The sequence below is a fragment of the Oxyura jamaicensis genome, chromosome 14, assembly GCF_011077185.1.
Source record: "Oxyura jamaicensis isolate SHBP4307 breed ruddy duck chromosome 14, BPBGC_Ojam_1.0, whole genome shotgun sequence".
NCBI lineage: Eukaryota > Metazoa > Chordata > Aves > Anseriformes > Anatidae > Oxyura > Oxyura jamaicensis.
Window position 1 is genome coordinate 3,668,914 of NC_048906.1, and position 20,679 is coordinate 3,689,592.

At 42.3% G+C, this 20,679-nt stretch overlaps 2 protein-coding genes across 5 annotated transcripts in view; both read left to right on the forward strand.

Annotated features, from left to right (window-relative positions):
- The window catches only part of SMURF1 (SMAD specific E3 ubiquitin protein ligase 1), a 46,073-nt gene extending 28,193 nt beyond the window's left edge, over positions 1-17,880 (forward strand). Inside the window, exons 6-18 of one of the 4 annotated variants that reach the window (XM_035339279.1) lie at positions 186-261; positions 495-748; positions 1,547-1,631; positions 3,868-4,014; positions 5,360-5,564; positions 6,250-6,353; positions 8,053-8,167; positions 9,147-9,325; positions 10,230-10,367; positions 10,750-10,870; positions 12,357-12,558; positions 13,386-13,470; positions 14,198-17,880. In XM_035339279.1, the coding sequence (XP_035195170.1) occupies positions 186-261; positions 495-748; positions 1,547-1,631; positions 3,868-4,014; positions 5,360-5,564; positions 6,250-6,353; positions 8,053-8,167; positions 9,147-9,325; positions 10,230-10,367; positions 10,750-10,870; positions 12,357-12,558; positions 13,386-13,470; positions 14,198-14,297 (1,811 nt within the window). In that variant the 3' untranslated portion in view covers positions 14,298-17,880. The remainder of the gene's footprint in view (positions 1-185; positions 262-494; positions 749-1,546; positions 1,632-3,867; positions 4,015-5,359; positions 5,565-6,249; positions 6,354-8,052; positions 8,168-9,146; positions 9,326-10,229; positions 10,368-10,749; positions 10,871-12,356; positions 12,559-13,385; positions 13,471-14,197) is intronic. The other 3 variants (XM_035339280.1, XM_035339281.1, XM_035339282.1) reach the window with 3 other exon arrangements.
- A 2,652-nt stretch (positions 17,881-20,532) lies between these two features.
- Positions 20,533-20,679, forward strand: part of RNF216 (ring finger protein 216) — a 73,144-nt gene continuing 72,997 nt past the window's right edge. Inside the window, exon 1 of the mRNA XM_035339545.1 lies at positions 20,533-20,664. The gene's annotated coding sequence lies outside the window, so the exon portion shown is untranslated. The remainder of the gene's footprint in view (positions 20,665-20,679) is intronic.

Genomic DNA, 20,679 nt, shown 5'->3' on the forward strand with positions numbered 1-20,679 from the left:
TTTTAATGAATAATGCTTTAGGGTTATAGAAGGGGTTGTGGTATGTGGTGTGTTCTCATGTGTACTAAGCTTTAGTGTTCCTTAATATTTTACCCTATATAAATGTGGCTTGTTCAGTGGTTGCTGTTATTGTTTAGGGAACAATCGTTCTTTCATTATTAACTTGTGTCTGGTTTTTATTGCAGTCAGTTTACAGACACGGGACAGAATAGGCACAGGAGGTTCTGTAGTAGACTGCAGAGGGCTTTTGGAGAATGAAGGGTAAGAATTGCTCTCTTTACACTTAATTAGAAAAAATTTATATATGGAAATAATATAACGAATACTCAAAATATTAAATAGTAGTGCTTATGGCATTTCTGTTCAGCTAAGAAATTTGGGGTATAAAAATGTTAAGCGTCATAGCTTGCCTTAGAAGTTGTGGTACTTGAAGTAACAGAGAGAGGAAAATGGTTATTTCTGCATTCACTTCTTTGTGATGGAAACTCTTGAAGTTTCCCTATTTTCAGAACGGTTTATGAAGATTCCGGACCGGGAAGGCCACTGAGCTGTTTTATGGAGGAACCAGCACCGTATACAGACACTACAGGGGCTGCTGGTGGAGGCAATTGTCGCTTTGTAGAGTCCCCCAGTCAAGATCAGAGGCTTCAGGCACAGCGACTTCGGACTCCTGAAGTCAGAGGTCATGTACAGACACCTCAGAACAGACCACATGGTCACCAGTCTCCTGACCTACCAGAAGGCTATGGTAAGAGTTTTCCAGAACTATTAAATTTTGGTTTTCAAAAGGCTTCAGAGAAAAATTCTCCCATTTTAACATACAGATGTGGTTTGCCTGTCAGGACGTGCAGTATGTGTGTGCATCTAATGGTCTGCATTTTGAAAAGGAACTAAACAGTGCAGATGCAAGTCTGAGATTGTCTAATTAGCAGTTGCCTACTCCAGGATACACTGAGGGGTTGATGGTGAATTAAACATGAGTTTGTGGTATGATGCTGTTATAGAAAATTCACTGCTAATCTTGGCTGTGTATCTAGGGAGAGCGAATGTAAAGAGCTCTTTAAAGTAGAGCAGTAATGCTATTTTTTTCCTTCCCCCTTGGCATGTCGTGTAAGTTTGAGCCCACGTTTGAGAAAAGATTGGGAAAATATAAAAGCAACAAAGAAGCCAGTAGTACAGAAGATTAGGAAGGATAAGATTAAGGAGAATTTAAAGCTCAGAAAAGAGCACGCCAAATCTAGGAGGAAAGAAATCCAGTTTGGGGGTTTGGGTTGTCTGAAAATCTAAAAATACAAACTGAAACGTGTTGGTGCCTGGATTTGTGAGTTTGAAAAGGATCATGGAAATGTGTAGCCAAGTAAATTTGTGAAGACAGTGTTTCAAGACAAAGTAGTCCATGCTGCAAGACATCAGGTGGGATGGCTCAAGTGCTTACTCCTAGCGCTGACAGAAAGACAGTATGCACCAGTGGCTTCAAAGAAACTGTTATTCAGGGTTGTTTATTTCAGATTTGTAATTTACACTCATCTTTTCTCCCTTTTTGCAGAACAAAGAACAACAGTACAGGGACAGGTTTATTTTTTGCACACACAGACTGGAGTTAGCACATGGCATGACCCTAGGATACCAAGGTATGTATTTATCGTTGCAAACACATCGTGGGGGGAGGTAATTGTGTGTGTGTGTACGGAAGTAAGCTGAATCTTAAAGAGCAAAACATCTGTAAAATGGACTATCTACATTTAAAGGGAGAGACGAGGGCAGAGGAATAATTTTTGACCTCTCCAGTTAGCTTTGCGCCATAGATTGAAGATGACTTTTTGAAAGAGAAAATTATTCACCTGTTAATCATGTAAAACAAAAGAAAGAAACCTGCGTAGTCCTTTGGGAATTCCCATTTGACAAATTCTTCCCAGAATGTCAACGTGGCTTCCTTTATATTTTTTGTAAAAGTTAGAGATTTGTGAATCTAACCCAAACTTTGTTCAAAACCAGTTTGAACTGTACAATAAAGAAAAAGGTGACTACTGCCTTAAAGCCATTGCTTCTTGAGTAGTGAATTTGCAACTTCTGCTGCAGTAGTGCCCACTCCCGTGTAACTGAAACCGAGATCACTTGTCATCTTTAAACTTGAAATAGCGCTGGGGGTTTTAAGCTTCAGACCAATGATTTGCAGCTAGAAAACGTGAATCCTCCACATGATTAATTTAGTAAAGCCTCTTTAAAACTTAACCTGCAGTTAATCCAGGTCTTTGTGACTAAGGTCTGGCTCTCTTCCTTGAGGAGCTCTGAGTCTGGGCTGCTTCATTGGGCCACCTGCACACCAGATTCCATGGTAAAACACAGAATTTGTAACTCTTCAGCTGCTGTGCTGGCTGCATAATACACCGGCGTGATACAGGATATTAGAAAAATTATATAAAGCAGTGTAGGCAAAAGTGTTGATATAATAACAGCGTATGGGAGGATATGAGAAATGAGGTTTAGAGAGAGAGAAAATAGCTGATGTTAGATTAGCTGGTGTAGTTGGAAGAAGAAATGACAGTGCTCATTTGTGTCACTCGCGTCAGGCTTGCGTGCCAAAGCCATGTCTCTTCTTCCAGTGATGCCTAACGAAAGTTTTTGCTTCTTTTCTGTACACATCTTAGAGCCAGATTTTTGGGGCCAGCAAAGTGGACACAACAGTTCCTTGTGTGTCCCAGGTCTCTTGTTATATTTCACTTGAAGGTGGCTTTTCTTTACTAGTTACCGTGCAAAACCCTAACCTTGGCATTTAGCACAGATGTAGGTTAAAACTTGATGTAATCAGATCTCTGAAGTACTTTCAGATGCACAGCTGATTGAAACAAATGGTTACAACTATAATCTTCTTTTAAGGAGCCTAACAAAGGCTTGTCTGTCTCCCTGTGTACCCCCTGCTGGCTTATACTCACCCTGACTGTAATGAAGCCTTTGATGTACAAAGTGCTTCTACCTTTTCTGAAGCCTCTCAGTTTACTTGCTTATGTTGATGTTGAATGGTTAGATCTAGGTAAGGAAATCTAGAGTGATGTCTTCAGCCCTGGATGATAGATGAATCCATGCCAGCTGTCTAGAGAATATTTCACTTAACAGCTTTTCTGTCTAAACAATAATCTTCAAGTTCCTCTCCTTCCTTTTCTTGCCATTCTTCGGTTTTATTGTATTAGGTGTCTGGGGTCTTGAACATTTTAAATTGTCTAAATGTAAATACATCTACGCATTGAATTCACGTTACTGTACTGCCTGCAAGTGAGCACCTGCCTTTAGCAGCACTTAGAAAGAACAATACCGTAAAGCTATCTAGGATGAAAGGGATGAATATGTCACTACAACCTTACTACTGGATGATTCTCACTCAAATACTTAGGATTCTAACCTTGCTAATTAACGAGATGATTTGGCTGTCTTGGCTTCTTAACCCGTTGGGTATTTGGAGGCAGGTTGGTGTAGAGGCCTTTGTTTAATTGGTGGGTTTTCTGCACATAAATCACCCTGGTGTTAACAGGATTTTTTCTGTAATTTTCTTCTATGGAAAAAAAAAGTCTCTTCCTCCTTTCATAGCCCTGAGAAGCCCTGTCATCACCTGAATGATGACATTGCATATTGAAGTTACTTCTAAGCTGCATGGCTTTATTACTTTCAAAAGGACAGGCATAAGGAGTTGCACTGCTTAGACTGAGGACTCTAAAAAGGCAACATTAAAATAGCTCTTCTCTCCTTCCTACCAAGACTTTCATAGCCTAGAATCACTGAGCACCAAATGCATTCTCCCGCCCCATCCCCTGAATGTAATTGGTTTCATTTTAACTTCAGAAGTGCTTTAACTTTGTTTACTTTTCTCCTTAGAGACCTTAACAGTGTGAATTGTGATGAACTAGGACCTTTGCCTCCAGGTTGGGAAGTTAGAAGTACAGTTTCAGGAAGAATATATTTTGTAGATCATAACAACAGAACCACACAATTCACAGATCCACGACTACATCACATCATGAAGTAAGAACCTTGTATGATAAATAATTCACCTCAAGTTTGGATTCTTAAACCATTTATTTTTGTACAATTATAACTGCAGTCTGGGAATCATGAAGGGCTGAAAAAAAACATGTAGTAATGATATCGGGGAACAAACGGAAGGAGGTGGGTTCCTGTGTGGGTCTAGTTGGTCTGAATATTGGTTGTCAGCATTGGTTTTGGCTAACCTTCACTCAAAGACTCTTCAAAAATGTTTTTATTATCATTTGCAGCCAGGTCTAAGGGAGGGCTTGTCTATTTTGACACAATGCTTATCTTTTAAGCTGGTTTGGCAAAATTGGACCAAGTTCTGCTGGAGCAAATAGGCAGCTCTAGAAATGCTGGGGTGCAGGGTCGGGGTTCTGCTAGACAGTTCCACAGCGGTCAGCTCATTTCTCTCTGACAGCTCTTCTAGCTCTGTGCTAGCTCTGCTCGACCTGAACTGGCTTTGTGCTTCCTTGAGCTCCAGACAACAGGAATATAAAGCCAGCCGCAGTCTGATTGCCTGGTGCTGTGCAGAGCCAGCTTGGGTTTAGCAGGATTTAATAAGTTCAAGCTCTGCATCACACGAAAGCAGCTGAACTGTTACAGACCTGACCCTGGAAGCAGTCTGACACTGCTTGTGCCTGAGCTAAGAATTTTTCGTGGATCTGAGTTGTCTGTGCTTGAAGCCAGATGTAGCATCTCTGGATATAAAAAACAAAACCAAAACAAACAAAAAAACAATCAAAGAAAAATAAAATCGATCTGCAACCCAAATAAATCCCTGATGGATAAGGGTAGTTGAATATTTGAAACTGCATGTATTTGGGCCAAGTACCTCTTTCTCTTCTAATAACCATAGATGCAATTCTTTTTACTGCATCAGTAATCCCCAGCCTTATTTTGGGTGGAGCTGGAAAAAACGTTCATAGCAGTTGTTAGGTGGTTCCATTTATAAAGCTGTTGTTGTGTTAGAGATCTCTTTTCATGTTACACTCTTGGAAGTTGTCTCCATATGGGAGAAATACCACAAAGTCTGTAATTACTGTTCAGTCAGCATTCAGTGATCCTGCTCCATAGTAACAGAGAATGCCTTCCGCAGTGTATTACCATGTAAAAGAAAGAAAAAAAAAAAAAAGGAAAACCTTAGCTGGAAATTGCTGAAACTCTTGACTACTGTCCAAGTCTGTATTCCTGACATCCCTGTATGTTGGGTAGTGATGTTATAGACATTACCCACCTGAATATACGTTTTACTCCAAGTTACTCCTAGAGAAGCATGATGAGTTCTTTCCGCTGTTGGTTTCACATCTTCCTTATTATATGTGTTACTTTTCTTTCAAAGCCATCAATGCCAGCTAAAGGAGCCCAGCCAGCAGCCTCTGCCAGCTCCAAATGAGGGGTCGCTAGAAGATGGTGAGGAATTGCCTGCACAGAGATATGAAAGAGACTTGGTACAAAAATTGAAAGTTCTTAGACATGAGCTCTCTCTTCAGCAACCGCAGGCTGGTCACTGCCGCATTGAAGTATCCAGAGAGGAAATATTTGAGGTATTTGACTCTTTACTACTAATAGCAGCTTTTGGCATTCAAGAGATAAATAAAACTGATCTTTTATTACATCAGGTTTGTTTAATGAGAGAATTGGTGAGTCTGATAGCATCAAATGAGTTATCCGGACTCTGATAAAATATGAAACTAAAGGAATGGGGTTTGACATGGGAGTTGGTAAGAATGCATTCTGAGTACAGATTGCTTTGTACTCTTTTGCCAATACAAAATTTCAGTTGCTAAAACTCCTGCACCTTACATAAGGACAGGTAAATGGCATACACTTTACAAGGGTTTTACAGACAAATATGAGCATTCTTTTTCCTTTAGAAATGGCAGTAGTTGAAGGGCATCTGTAGGCCTGCTGTTACAACTTGTATATTTAGGCATGTTAAAGGTGACTGTGATTGGGAAGTCTCCAATTCTTGGACTGGATTACTTTCTAAGCACCTTTTGTGTAGCAACCGGGAATTAAGCATTCTGTGGACTTTATACTAACAAATACTAGAGTTGTCATTGGAGTGTGCTTTAGATTAGCCTTTTAACAGAATGTTTTCTGTAGCTGAGTAACAATCCAGGTATTATACTAATGCTTCTTAGTTGAGTTAATTATAGAAAGGAAATAAAATGTCTAATCTGTTTTTTTTTTAATTACATGTTTATATATATCTATACACACCTACAGGAATCCTACCGTCAGATAATGAAGATGAGGCCAAAGGACTTGAAAAAGAGGCTTATGGTAAAATTTCGAGGAGAGGAAGGCCTGGATTATGGAGGAGTAGCAAGGTGAGATTTTGGGTTTGTCTGGCACTTTGTAACTGTAAAATTGTCCTTAGAGTGACCTGATATTCCCTTTCAAATGATCTGTTAATAGTATATGCAGATTTTTTGTGATCTTATTTATAGATATTGGTCTTGGGTTCAGTCTTTGTTCCAAGGTAGATTGGAAAGTGAAGGCCTGTGACTTAACAGTTGCCCTACAGCCCTCCTACTGTCAAAGGCTCGTACTAAATTATTTCGTATGCCTTGGATTTGAGAATGCTACTGGAGTTAACACTAGATTGAATTGTTTCCATTTCTCCTTTTCCCAATAAATAATCTGTTTTCATCACCATTACCTGGTGATTGTAGGAGGCTCGCTTAGGGTAGGCTATTGATCTTACTCTGGAAAGTGCTGATCTCAGCAACGTGATGCAGTTTTGACGGTGAAAGTGAGATCAGCTAAAATTGCAAGGTCTGTCAAGAAGCATGCAAACTCTGAAGTAGAATCCAAACCAGAGGACAAGTTTTGTTAAATACACGTCCTATTTTCGGTGAAGGGATTCCAAGACAATGGGGCTTCTTTTTTAATGTATAAAGACGTTCAAGAGAGTCCTCTGATCTGTTGCAGCAGTAGTCAAGATGAACTAATCCTAAACAAAAGCTGAAGTTTTAGATCAGTTTTGCCTGTTAAAAATAGTAATTCCTTAAGAGTCGCATCACTTCTGGAATTGATTGTAACATCATTGCCAAAATGCTCATCCTTGCAGAGGCTGAGATGCATCACACAAATTCACTGAGCGATTTTTCAAATCCACAAAAGCTGCACGACCCAGCAACCTATGGCTGGCGAAAGGAACGAAGCTGGAACATTCCGAGCTGCCTTACACAAGGCAACCTTGAGGGTCTTCACTGCTGATGTCTGTATTTCCCTGATGGCTTTCATAATTGCCCATTGGCTGGAAGAGACCCTTTGAAATTAGTACTGCTCCACTTCAAAGCATTAAAACTCATAGTTCGCTCAGAATATTTTGCACCTGCAGTGGGTGTCCTCCACCTAATTGAATAAGAAAGGAGTGTTTGTCATGGGAAGTGGCGAGGTCAAAAACAGCTTTTGTTCAGTTGTGGTCCTTGCATGCTACTGAGATGAGATTAGGATTTGCCATACTCATCTTCTTTTAATGGGTTTTGTCTCTGCCCCTTCTGAACTCTGATGAAAGCAGAGATTCTCTAGTCATCAAGTATTTGCAAAAAAACAGCTTTTTCTAAAAGACCTCTTGTGAGTGAACTGGTTTCAAGCAACAGGTTTTCTACACAATATTCAGGTTGCAGAGGGTCAGGTCTCTTTAGCCTCCAAATATCCAAATTGTGTAAAAATATTTGCTTGTTTTTGAAATGGATATTGTTCAGATTCAATTTGTTTAAGTATGCCTCTGACAGGTGAGGAGTATGATGGTATGGCCTAATCACTTAACTAGCTTTGCTAATTGCTGTTAATTCCTTGAGTACTTACAAACTAAACCAGGCTGCCTATGAGTGAAGTAAGTCACTTGATATCTTTCTAAGCATACCCCTTTGGTCTGCAAATGGAAGGCAGTACAAAGTGATTTGATTAGAAATAAGAAACTCGTATCTGATAAGTCTGTTGATGATTCACAATAACTGTGTTGTCTGAAACTTGAGTGGAAGTTGCTCTCCCTTCTAAAATACCACTTTTTTTTGGCAGAGAATGGTTGTATTTACTGTGCCATGAGATGTTGAATCCATATTATGGACTCTTCCAGTACTCTACAGATAATATTTACATGCTGCAAATCAATCCAGACTCTTCTATCAATCCTGTAAGTATTGACTTCTGAGCAACATACCTGCTTTAAGGGATCATTCATCCCTTGCAGGTTTTCGTTACAGCTGTCTTTTCATGCCAAGAGTGTAAACAGACAGTGAAGTGGGGTAAGAATGTGTTAACGAATCTTATATTGACATAGTGCAGAGGAGAGGGGGTTGTACAGAAATTAAAAACATGAGAGAGATCTCTTCTGAGAACTGAAGTATCTGAATTCTTTAGGTTGTCATTTGAGACTCCCCAGTACTGGATGGGGCTGCACATTGATTCTGATATGAAACATGTAGGTAAAAACGTTCTTCACTTTAAATGCAGATGGTTGTGTGAACACCACTGCATCACAAACAGCATTCACTTCATGACCACAGGGGCTCATAAGTCTTGCTTGCCCTTTTGCAGTAAGCTGCCGTGCTTTTTCTTTTTTCCCTTATTGGAGAACTTGTACTGATGCAGAACCTAAAAGAATTTTTTCCTGACATGATTAATTTGCGGTGTGAGATGGGGGAGATAAATTGGGAGAATATCAACCACAGAACTTAAACTAATTTGAAAACTGAGGCATATGAGTAGCGGAAAAGACACGTGAATGAAACGAGCACGTGTTCCTCCTTATCAGAGCACACTTCCTCGAGAGTAACTGAGCACAAACATTTTGGTGGTTAAACAAAAAATAAACTAATTTGTTTGGCAATGTCATATATTTTTGGATTCCGGTGCTTTCATGGGGATTTTCTTCCTCTGAATTTTGCTGTTTGTGAGGTCTATAAGACTTGCATCCAGTTTCTTTGGTAATGCACGGACACTTGTTTGAGATGTTTAATTATTAAATGCTTCTGTTCTTGGTTATGTTATGAGGAAAAATGGTGGCTCCTAGTGCCCAGAGGGTTGCAGATAACTTGCACTTAAGTAGCCACAAGATGTCAGTGTTGGAGCGTCTTCCTGCTGCCTGATTTTTCTCTCCTCTCTCCCTGCAGGACCATTTGTCTTATTTCCATTTCGTTGGTCGGATAATGGGTTTGGCTGTGTTCCATGGACACTATATTAACGGGGGTTTCACAGTTCCCTTTTACAAACAGCTTCTGGGGAAACCCATTCAGCTCTCTGATCTGGAATCTGTTGATCCAGAACTACACAAAAGTTTAGTCTGGATTTTGTAAGTACTGTATTTATCAATTGCCTTGCTGTGGAGGGGATGGGGCAGGGTGTGCTGGCAGTAGTGAGAGTGCTTTATGGAAAACACTTGCGAAGATCTTGTCATGGGGGGAGAGCTGTACAAAATTACTGAGTAACTGTTTCAATGTCAAAAAGCTCAACATATGTGAGGAAGAGTCTCATGCAAAACTCCTTGTTAGCCCTCCTTGCAGCAAATCAGGTTCTAAATCATTGTGTTGCATGGGTGTGGTAGAATGCTACAGTTCCAAAATCCAAATCAGAACAGAGTTCTGAGGAAGTACAATCTTTGTTCAGAAGAAGATGTGGCTCAGTTACCAATTTTGAATAAAAAGGAAATAAATTGAATTATTTTCAACTTCTGTACATACACAGTTCAGAACAAAATCCACCTTTATTTGTAGCTTCGGGACTCTTCAGCATTGCTTTGCATTGTCTCTTTTTTCACAAATGCTGGTTTAAATTTTATATTTTAAGTTATTGGTATGTTGTCCACATTCATTGAATGCAACCTCTTCTGTGCTTCACACCAACACACGGCAGCAAATTGGTTTATTGCTCTGTGTGCACGTGCGCGTGTATAGGATTTAATCATTTATTCATTATCCTGAGTACTACCACAATCAGAAGAGTGACAATGACATGTCTGGTCAGGCTCTTCAGCATGCATTAAGCTATACAAAACTGGATGGCTGTGGCAGTACTGCTCTAGTGGTGTGGAATGTGGATGGATAGCTGCTAGGTTTACCCTGAAGACTGTCTCAGTATTCAGATTAAAATAAATAAATAAATAAATAAGAACAAGAAAAAAAACCTCTCAGCATCACCACCGAGAGTTATCAAAATAACAAAAATGCTAAGTTTACCTTCTGTTTTTCATTTGCCAGAGAGAATGATATCACCCCAGTTCTGGACCACACTTTTTGTGTGGAGCACAATGCTTTTGGGCGGATTTTACAGCATGAACTCAAACCAAATGGCAGGAATATTCCAGTGACAGAGGAGAACAAGAAAGAATATGTCAGGTATTGCAAAACAAAAATATTTCCTGCAAATGTAGTAGAAAGAAGGTAGTGAACACATTTTTATTTTTTATATATACAGTGAAACTAATGGAATGGGTATTTTAAAGGGAAATACCTGAGTCATAAATCACGTGAGTGTTTTCACACAATGTGCTATTGTAAGACCTGGGAAGATGAAGGTTGTGAATTGTACTTTGTGTTTTCTGTTGATGGTGCAATAATTAATTGTTGATGGAAAAAGGAACTAATAAGCGCTTCTTTCATAAAACGAAATGCGTCTATTAAAGCTAGTTGGTCTGTAAAATGAGCTTTTTTCCAGCTCTGCTATAAAAAGCCCAGTGCCATCTAGCTTGTCATCCCTGCCTTTTTTTTCTTCCCCCAGGTTATATGTAAACTGGCGATTTATGAGAGGAATAGAGGCACAGTTCTTGGCTCTGCAGAAAGGTTTTAATGAACTTATTCCTCAACATCTCCTCAAGCCTTTTGACCAGAAGGAACTTGAGGTATATATATTATCCACGTGGAATATTATTTTTTAATTTTTAAGATCAACAGTAAAGCACTGATTTTTTTTAAAAAAATGAATAAATAAATTTAACAACACAATTATCGTTTACATACCAAAAATTTGTGTATTTAACTAAACATTTTTTGTTTATTCTAGACTTTCTTTGGGTTAGCATTACTGAGAGGGCTACTTCAACAGGGAAAGACAAATACCTCGTGTTGCGTAACCGAGGACTAATGCTCAAAGCAGGTGGTCTGGGCAGCGAGGGAGTACTGAAAGTCTGAGGAGTTGTTGGCAAGACCTAACCTGTTATCTACCCCAGAACTTGTTTTCTTCAGTAACTGTTTTAATACGTGTCTGTTCCTATATGCACACAGGGCATGGTTTCCAGTGGGTAAGACAGAAATGTTAGAGCATGTAGAAAATAAACAGAGTTGTTGTCTCATGTAATCCTGAGGTATAGAATGCTGCTCCTTCAAATACCTCATCATAGCCATTTTCCATCTGTTGTTCCTTAATAAATAAGGTGTCCTGTACAGTTAGGGGGTATTGGAAGAAACAGCTTCATGCTGGTGGTTTTTGCATACCAATTAATCACAAAGTTACTGCACTCCCTGCGCTAGCTGTTTGAAAAGGCAGATGAAAATCCATTAAATATTTCAGTATTGCCTAAGTTAGGATAGTCACAACTGCCCTAATAATGTAAATTAGTCTAAGTGGGTGCTATCTTGGTGGCACAGAAAGACAGCTGCTGAATGGTAGCTCTCAGAAATGTGATTCTCAAAATGAAATATTATGGGAAATAGAATAAGACACGTTTTGTTTTGAGTGATGATGTCTTCTGTATGCCATTTATTTGTTGTTGCCAGGGTAGCTGGTTAGATTTGTGGCCAACAGTGACTTCCTTTTACGGTATTTTGCAACCTGGTTTCATCTGGAAGAGAGATTGAATCGAAATAATACACCTAGTCTTTGTCAGAGGATCTCACAAAAGACATCAGAAAACATAGGCAAAGTTCTTGTAGGTTGTGGTCAGTTCTGGGACAAGAGAGCAGCTGGGATGTTACCAGGAGCTGAGAAGGATTTTCTCATAGTTGGTTATTAGCACTTCTACGGCAAACCCAGATCAGGGAAATGATGTGTGTAGCTCAATAGATGGCATGCCTTCTTCCAAGTCTGTGCTGCACACTCATAAAGATAAGCTGTGCTTTCCAGGTAGGATAGATCTAAAAAGCAGTTCTTGAATGGGCATTTAACTCGAGTTTCCTGTGAAAATGTCAGTTCTGGTAAGTGTAATCCTCAGCCTCAATTTCATTACAGTTTAACGGAGAGATTTACTTCCTGTTCTAAACTGTTTTGGAGTGTTAACTGTGTACCAAAAAAGGTGGCTCAAGTGCGTAAAGAATGCTATGATGTCTGTTTTTGTAGCTGAAAACCTGAACCGACTTTGAATGTTAAAGCATTTCCTAATCCTTTAACAGCTAATCATAGGAGGCCTGGATAAGATAGACCTGAACGACTGGAAGTCAAACACACGTCTAAAGCACTGCATGGCAGATAGCAATATTGTGAAGTGGTTCTGGCAAGCAGTCGAAACGTTTGATGAAGAAAGAAGGGCAAGGCTGTTGCAGTTTGTGACGGGTTCAACGCGTGTCCCACTTCAAGGTTTCAAGGCTTTACAAGGTGACTGATGTGGAGGCCGAGTTAACGTGTGGTGGGAGAAAGACAAAAATCCTGTGGTATTTACCAGGCCCTCATAGAATATCGGCATGTTACTGGATAACTCAATTACTTACAAACTTTTGATCCCAAGAGCAGTTTTACATTTGTCAGCAGCTGCCAGTGACCACTTTAGTAGTCTCGCTGATAGCGATACAAGCTGGAAAGTCTGTCATCGTGTAGCACTTAGACTGCTGTCAATATTAGCTTATCAGTCTCTTACAACTTTCTGGACTTATGTTGTTAGTATCATGGCATGCAAGCATGCACATGATACTCCATAGAGCTGACTGAACAACTCCTTTAAGTGAAAAGTAGATTTCCTTTGTTGTTTGGCAGCAAACCATTAGACTTTAAAGTAGGTTCCTGAAAATTGGAATATTTGTCATCAGAAAAGGTGGCAGTGTTTTAGGCTGTTGTGATTCTCCTGATAATGTTCCAACTGTTTATGCTGGCAGTAAGCTGATCCTCAGAATTAAAATGCATAGTTCTGTTTTGCACGGAAAGTCTGCTTGCGCTTGAGTCTCTTCATTTCTGAAGGTGCAACATTGTTGGTATGAAATCATCTGCCTTCCAAAATAGAAGGCTGCAAGTTTATTGCCATTAAGAACCCCATCACTTCTGTTCTCTCTTCACTAGCTGCAAATCTGACCTATAGATTGAGTCATATAACATACTTGTATTTGCATCTGGAACTGTAATTTTCTCGGTTTCCTTTTTCTAAGTAGCAAAATGCGTGTACGCGAATGATGTTTTTTTGAAGTGCATTAACTAGAATGTCTGTCTGTAAGGTTCTACAGGCGCTGCAGGCCCCAGACTGTTTACCATCCATTTAATAGATGCAAACACAGACAACCTTCCAAAAGCCCACACTTGGTAAGAGGAAAACACTTTGTTTGTCAGTACTTGCTTTCTCTTTGTCTTGGTTTAAAGTAGTCATCTCTGTTGGTCCTGGCTATGGATTAACCCACGTGATGTGTATAGATGAATCCAAGCGTGTTCTGCTAGCTTGGAAATACCTGCACTCCCAGCCAGCAAAATAATTGACTTCTGTTCTAGCTTGATTTATGTTTTCTGTAATATCTGTGGTAATATCTGTGGGTTTTGTTTATCCCGAGGTTGATTAGCCTCAATAGTGAGATGCATGGTTCCACATGTTTGGGATTACAAAGAATAGTTTTCAGATGTAAAATGTAGGATGCGTGCACTATTGGTACAGTATAGGCACAGAACTAAGCTCTTGTACAGAAATCTCACTCTATCAGGGACAGGAAATCATTTCAGCAGAGGCACAGATGACATGCAGGCAGAGCAGGGAGTAGGCCTGCCTCACGTCTTGCTTTATTTGCAAGTCTCCTGCATCTGCCACCTGTCTCCTCCCAAATGCAGCCCTGGTAAGTCACGCGTTCCTGCTGCACAAATAGTTTCTTTGCTCTTGTCTCCTTCAGCCATTGAAGGGGCCGAGGCTTTCTTTGACATTGATTTTACAAATTCTGCCTATATGTAGCTGATCTAGGATTTGGTGGTGGTTTGTTGTTTGTTTGTCTTGTTTCCAATAAATGTTAGATTAACGTGCTGCAATGCGTTGTTATTTTACCTCTAGCTTTAACCGGATTGACATTCCGCCTTATGAGTCATACGAGAAGCTTTACGAGAAGCTGCTGACAGCTGTGGAAGAGACATGTGGGTTTGCTGTGGAGTGACAGAGCAACCAAAGGAAACAGATGCTAGCTCATGGACCACCAAATCAAAAGCTAGAAGAAGCTTGCTGCGAACTTCCTGCTAAGCTGTCTGAAGCATCAGAACTCTAGACAACTTAGAGACGGGTTGTGTCCCTTCCACTGTTGGTGGATGAGGGTGGGGGTAGGGGCTTTTGTTGGTGGTTTCCAACTCTTTTCCCCCTTTGTTACAATAAGCCCTTCCCTCTTCTTCCATCCCCCATGAAACGAAATGCAGCCAAGTTCAGCGTTTGGCTTTGGATACACAGGATATTCTGCTAGATTTGTAACACATATTGTGATAGGGTCAGTGACCTTTTTTTTTTTTTTTTTTTTAATAGGAGAATCAAAGTGTAATTAAGAATGAGCTTGATTTGCTGAGGACTTGCAGCTGGTAGGTGTACCTGGTTAGTTTGTCTTAAATCAAGCCCGAGCCCTGTAGAGTCCAGTGGGTGCAGCGTGTCTGACTGGCACTAGAATTTGCATTGCACATTTAAAAAACCTGTTTAAAAAGTGAACTTCTAGCAGAAGATGCCTCCATATGAACACTTAACTGAAAGGTAAAGAAATTCCAGTTCTGCCTTAGCAGGAAGCTCCCAGTGGAAGCTGTGGCTCACCTTGAGAAAAGTGAAGGAATTGGGGACATTGCTTAAATGGTACTGTATGATTTCTTTTTGGTTGTCCTGGATGAAACCTAATTGTTTTGCACATGAAAACAATTACTTCCTCCTGCAGAATTCCTTTCCATAGTTTGTTCAGACCGAAGTACCTTGCAGAGAAGTTTTGTAAGGACGAGACCGGACTAAATTTATTCCATTCCAAAGCTCTGATTCCCGTGCCGCTGTTTTACCCGAGATGTTGGTGTGACTTCAAATTCTAAGACTCAGAATGAAAATAGCTAAAAGCTAAGTCAACAGAGCAAGCTTCTGTTCTGAAGGTTTTGGCCTTCTGAAAGGTCTGTTTGGAGGCTGAAGTAAAAGGGTAACTACATAGTGAATACCTTTAAGTGTTAGGGAAAGCTATTGGAAGGATTTATGACTTCAGTTCTGTAGGCATAAAATTTCTCCAGAGAGCCATATAAGGCAATTTTTTCAAATATCCGAAACTAATATTAAAAGGTTGGTTCTCTAACACGTTGCTAAAATGACTTCCCAGGGGAAACAAAAGCAAATCAAATACCTGAATCACTAACATTTTTCCCAGTTTGCACACCGAGATGAGACAGCATTCTAACAAATAACACAGCTTCAGAAAGAGCCGGTTATCTATCAAACATGTCTAAACTTAAGTAAAGCAGACTTGCTTGTATAGGATTCTTTTTTCTTTGGCAAGCCTGATTTTTAGAGAGATTCATTACTGAAACATTTAACAGATGTTTTGTTTATGGAATAGTGTATTGAAATTCAGCTGTGGGTAAGAGATTGTTCTTAGAAGATGTCTACTGGAATACTTCTATTTTGTCTTTTTTAAATTGAATTTGATAATAGCTTTAAACTGTGATAGGACAGAAGGTAGACACTTGTCAAAATCCTGGCATCTTTTCTCCGTTCTCTTTGTTTCCATTGACCATAATTCGTGTGATTTGATGTTGGGAGTGAGGATTGCATTGGAGGTGTCAAATTGTACCACATTGTGAGACTTGCACAGGGTGGCTCAAGGTGCTCATCTGGCAAGGCTGTACAGGAGCGGTGTATTCAGAGCTGTGTTCTGCAGGCATCTTGTTGCACTTGGGGACCAGTTCCCGCAGCGCTGATTGCTGGGGAATCAATGAAATTCCATGAGTGTCTGGCAGGAAAGAGAGGAAACGCAGCTGTCTGCAGGTGAGCATCTGTACAGCCTTGGGCTGAGTAGCAGAATCCCCCCAGCCCTGGCTTTTCAAAACGACTGTGAAGCCGTAGCTGTTCATAGGGTGTATTTAATCCTTTCAGTATGATTGAATGTGCAATAAACCAGTCAGATAGGAAAAACGCAAAATAGAGCATCGCCCCAAAGCTTTGCATGCAGTCTCATGTGGATTTTTCACTAAAAGAGTTTAAAAACCAACTACTAAAGCCCACCACTAACAAAAATCCTGACACGCAAGCTCTACGTGCAGCACAACTGGCTCAGTAAAAGCCAAGCGAGGTGAAGGTGAAGGCCCTTGGTTTGGAGATCGCTAGGTCAAGTAGCTTTATGCCAATGACCCAGTTGGCATACGATAGTTCCTGATGTCTTTGCTAGGTCAGTGTTTTATTGAATGCACAAGATAAGAATAGGCAAGGATTGTTGTTTTGAGAAGTCTGTATGTCTTTTGCTGTATTTAAAAGCCCTCGTCAAGGTACCTCCTCCTTGCTGACGATAATGAGAATAGGGCACTGTCGTCTTAATTATTTTAGTTCTCTTTTAAACAGCTTCACCACCCCTCCCATCGTGTGTTGTCTTTGCAATTTTGTGCCACTTCAGTGATGATGGAGACTTTTTTTTTTGTATTGTTCTGTACATGCAATTGAGGCAGGCCTTAAAGCTGAATGGATGGATGGAGAAATTGCAGAAGCGAGGCAGCGTGAGTTTTAAATGAGGATTTCTTCTTCCAGTGGCTGCTTTCAAGGCCAGGGAAGGATGAGAGGCAAACAAGAGTTTGCGTGGCTCGAGCCATTGACTCTTTGAGGTCTTGGGGGCTGTTCTGGTAACCTCAGCTGTCCGAATTTGTGTGTTCATTCCCACTTGGTCTGCCAGCACTTGAACTGGTTGTTACTTCTCAAACTTGCCCAAAGAATAACATGAAGTCTGGTGTTCATTTTGTCATTGCGCGTTCCACCTTGTACACACGTACGTCTTGGATCAGACCCGAAGGAAACACAAGGTACAACGTGTCTTTTGTTCCTGTCCTAAAGGCAAACCTAAAAGCTGGTCCGTTGGCACAGACCTTCCGTGCTTGCCCTGATACTGCTCATCAGCCTATTCTATACGCTCAGGGATGCAGGAAACCACCGCTTTGCTCGTGTTTGGAATCGGGAAGACGTGAGACTGCTTTCTGAACGTTAGCGTTAACTTGGGCATTATGTTAGACAAGACCCTGCTTCGAAAAGGCTGCTCGAAGCTCCAAGTGGTGAAATCAAAGTTCGCTCAGCAGTATGTACGTAGTTCAAGTTTGAGGTGGTTGTGAAATCCAATAGATTTTGTAAATTAGTGATCTGGCCAGCAGGCCCTCAGTGCCCAGGTTCAGGGCCGCATGGCACAGCAAGTTCCCAGAAACACAGTATGGATCTGTTTTTAATTTGTTAATTTTTGTTCCTCAACCACTTTATAATGTATTTTTTTAATTTATTATTTTGTAATGTCATGTTTAAGTATTGCTGCTATCCTTGTTATTCTTCCCACTGTTTTTATTGCAGATTTATTTTGTGAAAGTTGTACACTAATGTTTCATTTTATGTCTAAATCAAAGTATTTAAAGAAATACTAGTTCTATTTAATGTGGTTATGGAACCAGCTGGAATAAACAGTGATTGTATAGTAGGCTGGACCCAGGAGGTCATGTTCATTTTTGTTACATATGCAATAAACTCACAACTTTAAACTCTCGGTACCCACCGCTTTGTTAACGTATTTATGGAAACTGGGGGAAAATTGGTAGGCTCCAAGTGGGAGCGGGATAGCGCTGTGCTGGAGGTGGGGCTGGAGGATAAGGGCGTAGCGTTACAGGAGGCGACAACAACAACAGAAGTACTGCTGACATTAAAAAACCTGTAGCATTACCAAATATTTAGTAAGGTTTTTTTAAAAAATCCCATTTAGGTTTAAAGACCCAGAGTTCAGGGTAATGAAGCTCTGCCGGTGGCTGCGGTGACTGGGCTCACGAATATTGAGCGTCAGCGTTTTCTCCCAGCGTTGGCTCACCGCGTACTGAGCAGAGGTGTCTCAGCAGTGGGTGAAGCTGTGAGAGCTCAGTGGACGAGCTGTGGAAACCCGAACTCATTTCCCAGATTTACACAGAGGAGAGAACGCCTCCTTTCAGTCCTTTGCTTACCAGCCTTAGTCCACTTCCGTTCTTATCTGTCCTGTCACTTTTCCAAAAATCTCAGTTTTCAGGTAAAAAAACGATGATCTCCCCCTAATGAAAGCTGGAGAAAGATTGATTAGTGCTGATCAATGTGCTTTTGTAGTGTTTTGCAAGGGGAGAAGGGGTGGTAGGAGCCTGCCTGCGGACGGTGCTGGCAGTCAGCGCTGATGATTCAGCACTCGGTGCCTGGCTTGTGCTGCCACGCAGCCTTCCCCTCCTGAAACCTAAAGCTAGACTTCCTTTAATCCGTGTAGATTTCATTTTAAAATAATAATTCTTCAATAATAATCCTTAATTATTTGAGTAACAGCACAGGGTGGTCAGATGCACTGACGTGCCAGGGTTCAGCAGCAGGGACCGAACGACTTGCAACTGACGGTGTGGAGCAAGAAGCGCTGTCAGTCCTTCGGTGCTCTGCCACACGCTTGTCCCGCCGTCTGTTTTCTTCAATAAAGACATTTTTGGGAAGCATTCCTGATTTCTGGTATCTCTTTATTTTGCAGACATAGCTAAGATGAAGCGGATTCCTGTAGCCTGCTCCAGGTTGGGGACGTTGTAGGGGGGTTGCTGTAGGACTCTTGCACCACGAGAACTTTTTGAAAACCAAACAAATTACTTCTTCCCTCAAGAAATCTCGGAGCTTAAGTAATTCCCTGTCTCCTTTGTAGAAGCTTGGCAGGTCAATTAAATTCCTCAGGATGAATTTTCCAGTCTCCGCCTCTTTCTGCTGGATGTACAAACCGTCCTGTGAGGAGTGCTGGTGTAGCAGTGGCGGTTTCTGTTCGGATTAATTACGATCCTCCTGCGTCCTGCCTTGCTTTTTTCTGGTTTTTGGTGAAACAGCACCAAGGTTTGTAACTGCGATCTCACGATTAGTTGCTGGCTGGATAATGTGAGCAGCGCCCGCCTGTCCTGCAGATCATCTCCCAGCCTTGGTCGGAGCCTTCTTTAACTGTGTCCCTCTAGAGAACAAACAAGAGCCCGTCACTCGGGACCAGGATCCTGCCGTGCTGTACCTGACACAAAATAAAAGAAAATCTGCCAGGAGAGCTCAGGGCTGCCGGTACCGTGACAGGGAAGGAAGGTAGGCATAAACAGGTTACGAATTGCTCTTTTTTTTTCCTTTTCCTTGCACCGCAACCTGTGCGGAAGAGTATTCAAAGTGTGACTTAGCAGACAGCCGCTGAGAGCCCTGCCAAGCAGGCAGATCTCTGTCCCAGATCCAGAAGCAGCTGCTGTAGGAAACAGAGGTTGGGCTGTGCCTGAGCCCACATGGCTGAACCAAAGCAGGGGGACAAATGTCCCTGGAGGGCCTGGGAGCCCCCCGGGGCTGCTTGTGGTGTTTGGCCGGGTTCTTGAACCGCATCTACAGAAGAACCCTGGATGTGGTGGTGAGGAGAAAGTCAGATCAGCCTCGTGTTGTTTCTGCAGAGGTAACCCTGCTGCGGGTGAGCGCAGTACGTCGAACCTTTGAGAACCCATAGCGGACATAAGGCCCCCTAATAGGGGATATGGGACCCCACGGGGGGGCATGAGACCCCTTAATAGGGGCACAAGACCCCCCAGTAGGCGATATGCGACCCCCCAGCTGGTACAAGGACCCCCACAGGGGACATGCCCCCTTGGCAGGACACCCCGTAGGGCTCACGGAACCCTCACAGGGAACGTGAGACCCCGTAGGGGACATAAGACCCCTTAATATGAGATGTGGGACCCCCACAGGGGGCATGAGAACACTTAACGGGGGCACAAGACCCCAGAGGGGACACGGGACCCCCTACAATGAGATATGGGACCCCCAGAGGGGGCACAAGACCCCTTAATAGGGGACACGAGACCCCCAGTAAGGGCTATGGGACCCCTATAGGGGACACAAGACCCCCCAGTAGGGTTATGGTACCCCAGTAAGGGCTATGGAGCCCCTATAGGGGACACAAGACCCCCCAGTAGGGTTATGGTACCCCAGTAAGGGCTATGGAGCCCCTATACGGGACACAAGACCCCCCCCCAGGGGCTGTGGGACCCCCACTGGCCCCTCAGGCCCCTCCCCAGGGCGCTCTAACCCCGCCCCCCTCAGCCCCCGCCCCCCCGAAAGGAGGCGGGGCTCCCCCGGAGGACCTCCCCCCCCCCTCGTCCTCCCCGCACTCTATGGTAAGTTGAGGGCTCCGGGCCGGCCGCTCTGCCCGACCCCCTCCTCCCGCCGCCGCTCTCTATGGTGCGGGGCGGGGCGGTCACGTGGGCGCGCGGGCCGGAAGGAGCCGGGCAGCGGCGGCGGCGGTGCCTCAATGGAGCGGGGCCGGCGGGGGGGCGGTGAGCGCCGGGGCC